Source organism: Sardina pilchardus, chromosome 13 (assembly GCF_963854185.1).
Source record: "Sardina pilchardus chromosome 13, fSarPil1.1, whole genome shotgun sequence".
Lineage (NCBI taxonomy): Eukaryota > Metazoa > Chordata > Actinopteri > Clupeiformes > Clupeidae > Sardina > Sardina pilchardus.
Genome location: NC_085006.1, coordinates 26,732,104 through 26,744,559, shown reverse-complemented (window position 1 = coordinate 26,744,559; position 12,456 = coordinate 26,732,104). Strand labels below are relative to the sequence as shown.

Sequence of the window (12,456 nt, the reverse complement as noted above, 5' to 3'; positions counted from 1 at the left end):
GCTAACACTCCTATGCTAATCCGTACCAAAGCTTCATCTTTCTGTCACTACTTAGCGCTAACCTATCAACCCTGGTCAAAAGCACTGACCAGTATTAGCAGGTGTGCTAAACAAAGACAGGTAGATGACATGGTGTGCTAGACAGTGGCCAGAAGCACAACTGAGAACCCCTGACCCTACAAAACGACCCGGTACAAAATAGAGTGTGTCTGGCATCAGGTCAAACACATTGGGTTGTCCAATGTGTACAGTTGGTGTTTGGATTTACATAGACAGAGCAGGCTTTGAAAGAGAAATGAAAAGTAATAGAGAGCGAACTTGTACAAGGTGGGTCTCGTATGGTGCAGTGTACATACAGTATGTCTATAGAAAATCATTCAACATGCTAAAAATGCTTTTTGTTTTGTTTTGTTCTCAAAGCAGCGTCTTAAAAGTCCATTCATTTCATGAGGGATGGGATCATGTTCTGTGGGATTGTCTTTTTTTTACTTACTATTCCTCCATTTTTTTTAATATATTCATTAAAATTTCATATATATATATATATTTTAAATCTTTGATTAAAACATTAGCGTATATATATATATATATATATATATATATATATATATATATATATTTTTTTTTTTTTTATGTGTGTGTGTGTGTGTGTGTGTGTGTGAGTAGCAGAAGGAAAGAAGGTTCCATAAAAGCAGAAGAAAGTCAGAAGCATGTGCAGGCACCGGTGACGCGTCTAAAGCGAAAGGAAAAGTCTGTTCATGGCTGGATTTATAAACACCTCCCATGCCCCTCCACCCTCAAGCGTCAAGGGCCGTTGTGTGTGTGGCTTTTTATTTGTCGTTCTACACTTCCTGCACCTGTATACTGTAGACTGTAGAGTAGGGTCTAGTTTATGTGCTGAGAGGTCTAACATGGACTTTAATCATGTCATTGCCTCCAGTGCTTGAGGAATATCTGAGCAATGGCATAGACAGCACTGAAAGAAGGATTTTGCTTGCCTTGATATCTTCCCCTCAGCAGTGTTATTTTGGAATGCATGTGAGTGTTTACAAATATGAACTTTTACGTTATACGGTAAAAAATATCAACTGTTCTTCATGTGCTGCAGTGAGCTGAGTTGAGCCTGCCTAGCTCAGATGCTGGCAGACCGTTGGCAGTGTGTGTGTATGCTGTGTGCGTCCAGTGTTCATTGAGAGGGAGAGGGGGCAATATGTCTGAAAAGTCCCTCTGTCTCTCCCTGCACGTCCCCACTGATATCTACAGTCCTTACTGGATCTCTAAATGTCTATTCTGAAGCCAGTATTCACCCCATGTAAACAGCATTCAGCGCTAGCCTGCCGTAGCCGAGAGAGTATCTGTTGTTGTATGTTGCTAAGGGTGAAGCTAGCATAGCAATGTTTATGAATCCAGCCCGTGACACTTTCCCATAAATCCAAGTCTCAAGCGCAATTGAAAAAAATAAATAAAAATAAAAATAAGAATTATCATATGATCCAATCCATGAAGTACAATTCCCCATAAGGGTCAAGAGAATAAAGCAGTCCATTATAGTGATCTCTGTCTATACACATCTTCTTCTTCACCATATATTTATATATGTATATACACTTGCATGTATACATATATACATGGAGTGGTATGTAGAAACATACACGCCCTCATGCCTTTGGTGTCGCTTTGTTGTCTGCTTTGGAGCCGGAGAGACCGTTCTCTGTGTTGTCATTCCCTGAAGAACTCACAAGGCACTCTTTGCTGAATGACAGAAAGACAGAGAGAGTGAGAGAGAGAGAGAGAGAGAGAGAGAGAGAGAGAGAGAGAGAGAGAGAGAGAGAGAGAGAGAAAGAGAGATTATATTGATTTGACTGTAATGCCACGATTGTAAACACAATTCAAATGTTAATTGTCTCAGGCAACTGAAACTTCACAAAACACACAGAAATGAAGTCACAATGCTTAAACGGCCATAGGCCTTTGGCTGAAATATTAGTATTTTTACATTCCAAAACAAACCAGGAAACCTTTCACCTAGAACTTGCTGTCATGAGACATAATGCCACTGTGTTACGCCAGACATAGACACATTTAAATGTAATCCACATGACCAATGTGCAGTCCTATGCACATCGGAATCTATGTATAGCATTGCATAGATTCCCCTTCCCTACCCTTTTCAGTTTCACTTTCTTGGCAAGACAGTCTTGAGAGAAAAAAAAAACAACAACAATAAAAAGTCACAACATTACAATAGATCTCTTTTTTAACGATTACTGGCATTTTCACACAGACACACCTACACAAACATACTGTACACACACACACACACACACACACACACACACTGTTAACTTACTTTTTCTCTTGGACCTTGCCGAGAGCGAGGAGCACAAGGGATTTGATGACCATGGCTAAGACGAGGAATCCGATGACCCCTCCGACCACTGACATGATGATGGTGGTGAGAGTGTTGTCCACTTCGCGCACTACACAGACCAGGAGCGTGGTGTCGGGACGAGAAGATCAGCCACAAGGACAGAGAGTGGTTAGCGTCACACAGCTCGAAAAGTGTCGAAAGGTCAAAGGTCAGGCAAGATGATCTATTCATAGAGTACAACTCAAACGCAATAACGATTCAACAAACAATTCACAAATGAGAAAATCCAGGACCATTAAAGTAATGATAAAGTTCATTAAGATAATCAAATGTTGATTCAACATTATTTATATTGATTTTATATTGATGATTTAGGGCCAAGTGCCTGTAGCTGGGTTTAAGGTGTCATATGTTAAGGCCATAATATTGTAATAAATCATACAATATCCATGACATACCATCAGAAATTAAAGAAACATTTTATTATCAAACACTGGCTTCACAGATAACAGTGGCACAGCCAGGATATTCACAATGGAAACTTTCATTCTCAGCCCGTAAATACGGGTTATGTTTTGAGTTTGTGTTTTGGCCAATTGTCCGCCAATTTACCAATCACACAGCTAGCATTTCAACCTTTGGATTGCAAGATTAGTCTACTTGGATCCTCTGAAATGTTTTGATTTTGGACTGCAGTGCCTGTTTTAAACACCAGTGGTCATTCTTACTGTACATATTGCACCTAGAATCCTGATCCTAGGCTAAACGCAAACTTCAATGACAATCTCCACAGACATAATACTGTACATGCATAGGAATAAAAACAGCCCCGGTTAGGGAGAACTGGGGGTATTCCAAGTACGTGGTTTAGTGACAAACCTGGGTAAATTAGCTCAGAGTCAGTAAATCTCCTAATAGAAGAGCTGTATGGCTTCATTCACCTAACAGAATAATACCACTTACTCTGAGTTAACTTAGCCCCCCCCGAAAGAGAACCTACGTTGATCGACGACAATGAGGGTCAGGGTGGCGCTGTGGTTGCGTCCCTTCTCCTTGGGGTTTTTGCCGAAGCAGATGTAGTCCCCCGCGTCTTCAAAGGTGATGTTCTTGAAGAGGATGGAGATGTTGCTCGTCTTACTGGAGCCCACGAACTCCACACGCTCGTTCAGGATGACCACATGAGGATCGATGCCCTCCATCGGGATCAAGCCCTCACACAGTGGCTATTGGGAAGAGGCAAAGAGATTCATTACTGTTTATGTTTATGGTGGTTATTGCTAGGGCTGTCAATCGATTAAAATGTTTAATCTAATTAATTACATACTCTGTGATTAATTAATCTAAATTAATCGTATATAAAATGTCATCGCAAAATCGCAATGTCAACACTTTTTCTTTGCAGTAATGTTGTACTTAAGAGTTGACAAACTCTGGTGATATGCAAATTCTGTGCTGCAGACATTGCAGAGGACTTTGTTTTTTTACACCGTTTTTTTAGGCTCACGTGGTCCCAGACTAAGATATTTCACCCTAACACTCCCGATGAGCAGGCTGGTGCCTTGCATGGCAGCCTCCGCCATATAGGTGTAGGAGTGTGTGTGTGTGCGTGTGTGTGTTAGTGTGTGTGTGTGTGTGTGTGTGTGTGAATGGATGAATGTGAGGCATGACAGTGTAAAGTGCTTTGGACCTATGGACACATGACAGAGACTGCAACATTTACAGGTGTATGTACACATACATGGACACATAGGGGGGATGTCAAATTCACATACTGTACAGTACATTATTTGGTTACACTTTACTCGAAGGTATCTACATAACATAACATAAGAGGGACATGACATTATCCGGCTGTCATGAACGCGTCATAAACATTACAATAGTCATAAAGTAATCAAGTGTCATTCGGTTTCTGTCATGACAAGTTAGGATTAGGGTTAGAGGTTAGGGTTCATGTGTTCATGACAGTGTCATGTCATTCTTACGTAGATACCTTCAAGTGAAGTGTTACCCATAATTTCAACCCTTCTCATCCTCTCAGTATTATTAGTCATTTACAACGAATTGGACTGGATCATTGCACACACTGAGAAGAGAGGCGTATGCATCTTATCCAACTCTGGAGTAGACGCCAAATAAGCTACTTTTTAAAGGCCGAAGAAAGACGCTTGGCAGAGCTACTGTATACCTCGGTTCTGTTGTAGCTCCAGTTGAAGTAGAGGTTCTTGATACTTTTTAAAGGCCAAAGAAAGAGTAAGTGCTTGGCAGAGCTACTGTATACCTCGGTTCTGTTGTAGCTCCAGTTGAAGTAGAGGTTCTTGATGCCGATGCAGCTGGAGTAGACGCACGGCATGAGCACTGTGCTGCCGTTCACCGCCTCGATGATGCCCACCTTCCCCACGGACATCTCCAGACCCTGGGCGCACCACACACCTGCGGGACGAAGGGACAAGACAAGACAAGACCAGAGAGAGACAGAGAGAATGTTAGCGCTGTAAACAGGGCAGAAAGGTGACCTCTGCAAGGCCGTCGGGGTGTGGACTGAGAGCCTCGGAGCTCTCAGTGGGCCATTATCTCCTGCTATTTTTACAGCCGGGGCGACGGACAACTGGCATTTTCACCGGAGCGTGGCCTGCCTCTCATAAGCTGGAGACACCTCTCTGATGACGTGACTGAATGACCCCTGCAGGCCTGTATGGATAACACAGGGATACAATAGCTAGTATGTGCCCTCTATGTCACCACAGAACAGCTGGAGAGCTGCAGATATGGAGGTGAGAGACTCAAGAGAGAGAGAGAGATTAAAGGAAAGGTAAAGAATGTAAGTGAGTGTAACGGTAGCCAGTGCAGTGTGTATGTCGGTAAGCCTCCCTCCCCTAACCTTAAAGGTGAGGGCTAAAAGGCTAAGTGATGTTAGGTCACGTCGCTTCTGCTGATGTTCAAATGACACAGAGAGTTTAGCTCGCTACTGAAACTCTCCTGAATGCACATCTTGTCGGTGATTGGCTGGAACAGGTTGTTTAAGAGAAACTATGCAGGATTGGCGATTTCATCTTAAGTTTCAGTTTCATTTTTCATTTTTGCTCGTTTTATGCTTGCATATTTCTCTGCAGAGCTTCCCCGACAGCTTTAGCGTGTATATTTATACATAATGCAAGCGTGGTTCTTGTTGTTCTTTATACGTCTCAGCCTTCCAGATGTAAACAGGGAACGATCGTCTCCTGAACAAACTGCAAGGTTGCAATAGCGGATAGGGACACTGGGGGCGGGAGGAAATATTACTGTTTTCAATAACATACAGTTAGAGGAGAGAACAGGAGAAATACATGAGAAGAGAAACACACACACACACACACACATACACACAAAACACAGAGAGAGAGAGAGAGAGAGAGAGAGAGAGAGAGAGAGAGAGAGTGGTGCATTTCACTAAATAACACACAATAGGCAGTCAGCAGCACTCTTGCTGCACGTTTGCTCTTTACTCTGCTCAAACAGGAACTGGATACATACACTATATCCCAGCATATACCGAAAATACGTCACGGACAGGGACAGAGAGAGAGGGGAGCGGATAGACAGCTTGTTTTCTGTCTGGTCCACTCTGCCTCCCGCATAGCTGCACCCACCAAGAGTTTTGGCATCAGTGCAGCGCAGCACAGCACAGCGATGGCTACAGCACCACACATCGCTATTTTTACACACCCCTGCTTCTTCATCTTAATATTTCATTCCGCAGACAGACAACATAACTCCTCAGTGCTTGTGCGCGTGTTTAACCTTAGGGTGTGTGTGTGTGGGTGTGAGTGTGTGTGTGTGTGTGTGTGTATATGTGTGTATGTGTGTGTGTGTGTGTGTGGGGGGGGGTCTTTTGACAAATTCAACAACAGAAAAAAGCAAACACATCCAATTCAGTTAGTGTGGCTACTGAAAAGCGTTGAGAGAATCAGAACAGAACAGAGAATCAGAACAGAACAGAGAACCAGAACAGAACAGAGAACCAGAACAGAACAGAGAACCAGAACAGAACAGAGAATCAGAACAGAACAGAGAACCAGAACAGAACAGAGAACCAGAACAGAACAGAGAATCAGAACAGAACAGAGAACCAGAACAGAACAGAGAATCAGAACAGAACAGAGAACCAGAACAGAACGGAGAACCAGAACAGAACAGAGAATCAGAACAGAACAGAGAATCAGAACAGAACAGAGAACCAGAACAGAACAGAGAATCAGAACAGAACAGAGAACCAGAACAGAACGGAGAATCAGAACAGAACAGAGAACCAGAACAGAACAGAGTGCATTCTGCAGCAGACGCCTGGTCTGCGCGGGCTCCTTTAAGTGCGCGGTGGGAAACAGGCGCTGTCAGATGGCTACGTCCCACAGGGGAACCGAGAGGAAATCGGACCCGTCAGCAAGTGCAACACTTGTGCTGAGCAGATGGCTAATAAACACACATTACACACACAGACGCTGATGACGGTGATAGGCTCCCCTGCTGAGCTGGCTCTGAAGGCCTGAGTGAGAGAGAGCTGCTTTTAGTGACCCTCCTGGTGACAGGAGGATAGCGATGGTGGTGCCAGCTAGCTGCTGTAGCTAGCGGTCCACTTTAGACAGATTCAGGACAACATGTATTGTTGTGACGCAGATATGTGGCACGACTCATGCTTCTCACAGAGTTCGCATAAGGCTTGTGAAATCTGGAGAGCTCTGTGTGAATTCCCATGAGGGTGCCATGTGTAAGCCTTATATGCCAATATGTCCCAAGAGAGACAACAGTGACGCCTTTTTTTTTTTTAGCTGTGATGTGCAATACTATGTAAGAGGCAGAATCCAGTTTTACACCATTTGGGGAAAAAAGAAATAGGTAAAAAAACATGCTCCGGTAAACAGCACCAGGATCATGTCGGCCATGATACGCTATATTTCACTTCTGAAGCACAACGTCTTCTGCTCAAAATCACACACTTCTACAATTCATTCTCTATGCATTACAAACCTGAAACCTGACACACAGACACGCACTGGGTCAGTCGACATGCTGACCTGCTAAAGATCACATTGATCCCACCAACACAACCACCACCACCACCCACCTCCAACAACAACAACAATGTGTAGTGTAGCACCCACCTGGGTGATGGTGCTCGGCACCCATTATACATCCGAACGCTAACCACACACCAGCTTGAGGTGGAGAGTGAGTCCCTCTCCACCCCACCCCACCCCACCCCACCCCACCCCTAGACCCCACCCTCAGGGGCATGGGAGGGGTATTGATCCCCACGTGGCCCTGCTCTGGTGATGGATGACAGTCCATTACATGCCACTTACTCATCAATAGGCCGGCCAGTCACACCACTTTAAGCCACCAAACCTAATCCAACCCCAACCCCACCCCACTCAAGTCAGCTCCGCTCTGTACTCTACTCTCTACTCTACTCTACGCTACTCTGCTATCTACTCCTACTCTACTCTACTCTACTCTACTATTCTACACCACTATACTCTGTTCTCTACTCTACTCTACTCTACTCTACTATTCTACACCACTATACTCTGCTCTCTACTCTACTATTCTACACCACTCTACTCTGCTCTCTACTCTACTCTACTTTACTCTGCTCTCTACTCTACTCATCTCTACAAATCTTTACTCTACTAATCTACTTTACTCTGCTTTCTACTCTACTCTATTCTATTCTACTCTTCTCTGCTCTCTACTGCACTCAGCTCTACTCTACTCTGCTCTTCTGTAATCAACTCTACTCTAAAGGGGTTGGAAGCCATACAATTAAACAAATTGATCAATAAACAAAGGAACCTGTAACAAGGACTGATTGACTCAAGAGTTTGGAAATGCATTATTTTTAGAGTCCATTAACAAACATAATTGAACAAGCAAATAAAATCAATTAAAACAGGGTATCAGGTTGTCACAGGAGTAATGTTTATATTGACATCCAGGTAGTGCAGTGCATTTACACTCTGATGGCAAACGTAAACGACACAAACAAATGGACCAATAAGTAGCCATAGTTCATAAAGGTATGCTATTAGTTGTGCTTTAGACTTAGGGGATCCATTAACGTATATGAATGACATCACAGAATGGGTCAATAACTAAAAGTGTTTGTCAAGCAGCTGTTCTAAATGCTAGAATGTTTTGTTCTTCTTCTTAGGGTCAAATCCATCAATAAATGAATTAATCATACAGGCATGCCGTACATCCATAAGGTGAGAATATGTCTTTGGTAGTGCTTCACAATGATGTTAGATAAATTAATTCTGATGCAGAACAACTATGAATGAGGTTCATTTTTTGTGGTTCTTTATATTAGGTCCAATTAGAGAACAACATTTTGTCAAACAGAAATAAAGTAGAGGGAACAGTTACTCAGAGAAGCATGTATGTGCTAATGCTTTGCATTAGGAAATACAAAGGCACTGTGATTAATAGCACTTAACAGTACTTAACAGTGTGTTTTACAAGGCTGACTATGCCATAAAATGCATGTTCAGCAATGCTGAAGTTAGTGGTTTGGTTACTTAACAAAGTAATGATGTTTCTGAGCAAAGGAAACAAATACGACCCCCCCCCCCCCCCCCCTTCATTTAACATGACATCATGTCAGTGGACACTCATAAATAAACTACACCCATTTCTATAAGGTGATAATTCCTTATGACTTCCATTCTTCTGCAACAACTAGACCATGGACTTGATAAAGCCTTTTTATAGCATCAGTGAATTCACTTCCAGAGGACAGGAGCCTCAGTGCCTTCAAAGTCATCACAACAACATCATCACAAGGTCATCTCAAGTCTACCGGTAAGATGGGTAAGATACTGACGATGGGCATTCTGTATCTACAGTTTATCTACTGGATCTGTAGCCTAGAAATCTAGACGACCCTAGCAGCAGCAAATGTAATTTGGCTGGCAGGGCAGTCTAGGCACGATCCATTGAGCCAGGGAGCTGAGAACCCCCAGCACCAGCGGCCCAATCACAGGGCTTAACATAATGGTGACTGACGTGACATGCGACCAGAAGTTGCGACGGTAACGCATCCTGTTATTTGAAAACAAGAAGATGATTCGTTTAGCGTTATCCTATTGCGGGGAGGGAATTTGAAAGACAACTGTTTATCCCACCCCTCCGATTGAGCCCTGTCTACGGTGAGTGTCCAGACCCTACATCTTGATGTGGGTCTGGCTCGTCAGGCTACTGGATCTGACCAACATGGTGTGCTTTCTTTGTGATGAAATGTTGTCATATTGGGATATACTACTGTACATAATCTATAACCGATATGAAATAGAAAAGTTTACTTTTAAAGGCGTTATGATATGTCAACCGTCATGACATGTATCATGTCATAGATACAACGCAGCTTCACCGGAAATAGATAACCGTTTTCTGAATGCTGAGGCGTCATGGCGACGCCCATTGTTGGCTACGGAATATCGTGAATACAGAGACCTAGCGTTAGCATCAGCTCAATCAAAGTCTCAAAGTGCTTCATTGTTTCTCCATGCTCTGCGTCGCAAGCCGTCGCAGAGCATGTTGAGTCGCAGTCGCAAGGTTTTAGAACGCTGCAGCTCGTCTCGTCTGGAATCTTTGGTCTGAACTCTGAACCCTACTTACAACATACCACTGAGCTCGTCAGTCCTTTGGCAGCGATGATGCACTGCTCTGAGGATGCTCTCAGACTATTATCTTACACCTCTGTCTTTGTCTTAGGTTAAAGGTGGAACTTCAGCAATGACTTTCAGCATTGTGTCTCTGGAACTACAGTACTGTATGTGTAGGCTGAGAGAGGCTGCCAGTGCCTAATTTCTTTTTTAAACCCAAAAGTACCCTAAGTTGTGTGATGTGTGATCTTGCAATGTCCCTTTGTCCCAGATAGGATTTGGCCCTGCGTCATTACACCATTAACTTTACTGGCCCTTGGCTACTTTCAGGGAGATTTCACTAAAGCTTTTAACTTAATAAGGGCCATATCTATACATAGCTATACACATGTGTTTTCAAATGAATGTAATCTCTGAATTATTCAGGATTATACCACTTTGTTTTGACCTAAATTAGCTCATGTGTGTGCACATGTACATTTGAATCCCAAGACACATGAATCCTAACACACAGTTGACCTGTGTGTGCTTTGACTAGCTGTTGAATCAATGTTGAGGAGAGCAAATATATCATTTGCGTTTATTGTTCATACCAAGTCAGAAGTAAAGCCAGCCAATGTAGGGGAACAATGTAGGAACCTAAGAGCAGGCAACCAAAGGCATTTCTTATGTATTGATTTTGGGCACCTCTATGCTTCAGTGAAGTGGGAATATTTGTTAATTCTGCTGTGCAAAATTTAGTGAAAAATATTAAATATAGTGCACCCATGCAGGGAGACTCTGTGGGTGGCTTCCTCTAGCACCAGTGACATTGAACGGACCCCATTTTCATAAAAAGCGATCGGCGTGATAACACTGTCAGAGAGGATGCTTTGGAGGCTGGCTGGGATTTGTGCTTTATGGAGATTTATCTTGATTGCTCCATGTGCTCATGCCCTCTTTTTTTGTTTTACAAGCACACACACACATACACACACACATACACACACACACACACACACACACACACACACACACACACACACACACAGACACACACACACTCACACACACACACACACACACACACACACACACACGCACACACACACACACACACACACACACACACACACGTACACACGCACACACGCACACACGCACACACGCACACACGCACACACGCACACACGCACACACACACACACACACACACACACACACACGCATACACACACCCCTCAGCAACACACTTAAATTCTATCATAAATCCCCCTGTCACTCCTGTGGATTGCTTTTGTCCTGGAGCACTGAGTCCTTGGGGTGCAGTAGCCGCAGCAGTGTGTGTGTGTGTGTGTGTGTGTGTGTGTGTGTGTGTGTGTGTGTGTGTGTGTGTGTGTGTGTGTGTGTGTGTGTGTGTGTGTGTGTGTGTGTGTGTGTGTGTGTGTGTGTGTGTGTGTGTGTGAGTGTGTGTGTGTGTGTGTGTGTGTGTGTGACAGCATGCCCACTCACCCTGACCCACGATAGGTTAACGTGCCACTCTGGAGCAGTCTCCCAACAACCTCTCATAACACAGCATATGGCAGCAATTGCCCTGGCCTTCAGCACAGAGGAAACTGTCTCATGAACGGCTTTGGCTGATACATGTGTGCGTGTTGCGTGTGGGAGTGTGTGTGTGTGTGTGTGTGTGTGTGTGTGTGTAAGGATGGGCATCGTTAAGATATTATCGATATTGATGCCATTATCGAGTCTGCTTATCGATGCGATTCCTTATCGATTCCCATATCGATTCCTGTACCATCTACAGAACATTTAAATACAGTATATGGCTTTGAGAGTTGTTGGCTTTGAATGTATTGAATGCTTTTATATTTCTAAAAAGTAAACATTTCTAAAAGAAAGCTTCGTATTGTAGCCTAATCACACTGAGTCGTGTGTTCAAGAGTAGCTTAAACAACACGTCATGGTTTACATTTTAGGTCAAATTGAGTAAATTGTACTCATCAAAAACGCTCAAAGATTGGTGGGCTGCAATGCCAGGGCCATTTCTGATCTCAATGATTCAACAGGTGTTTTTAATTAGTCTCTCCATGGGATCATAGCCGACGTGGTGCGCCTTATGCAAAATCTTGCATTACAGTAGATCTACTGTAATGCAAGATTTTGCATAAGGCGCACCACGTCGGCTATACGGCATATTAAATTAAATCGGTATAACTTTCTGCAGCACGGAGCTGTGTAATAAGTAAACTCAATTGCGGTTCTGTTGTTTTCAAAATCAGTATTTTCCATAGGTTCAACTTAATGCTTATTCGGCTACACACAATTGCTGCTGCATTCGCCTTATCTATAAGGCGAATGCAGCAGCAATTTCATCATAGGCTACCACAATTTTGTCAACTGTAATGTCAATATACAGTGAAACAAAGCCTGTCAAACAATGTGCGTAAATGTTTTATGCCTAAT

General features: G+C 43.3%; 1 protein-coding gene across 1 annotated transcript in view; it reads right to left on the bottom strand.

Moving 5' to 3' along the window:
* Positions 1-645: 645 nt before the first annotated feature.
* scn4ba (sodium channel, voltage-gated, type IV, beta a) overlaps positions 646-12,456 on the bottom strand; it is a 29,769-nt gene continuing 17,958 nt past the window's right edge. The window contains exons 3-6 of the mRNA XM_062551779.1: positions 4,653-4,804; positions 3,372-3,594; positions 2,351-2,480; positions 646-1,752 (exon numbers count right to left, since the gene is read on the bottom strand). Coding sequence (XP_062407763.1) covers positions 1,659-1,752; positions 2,351-2,480; positions 3,372-3,594; positions 4,653-4,804 — 599 coding nt within the window. The 3' untranslated portion in view covers positions 646-1,658. The remainder of the gene's footprint in view (positions 1,753-2,350; positions 2,481-3,371; positions 3,595-4,652; positions 4,805-12,456) is intronic.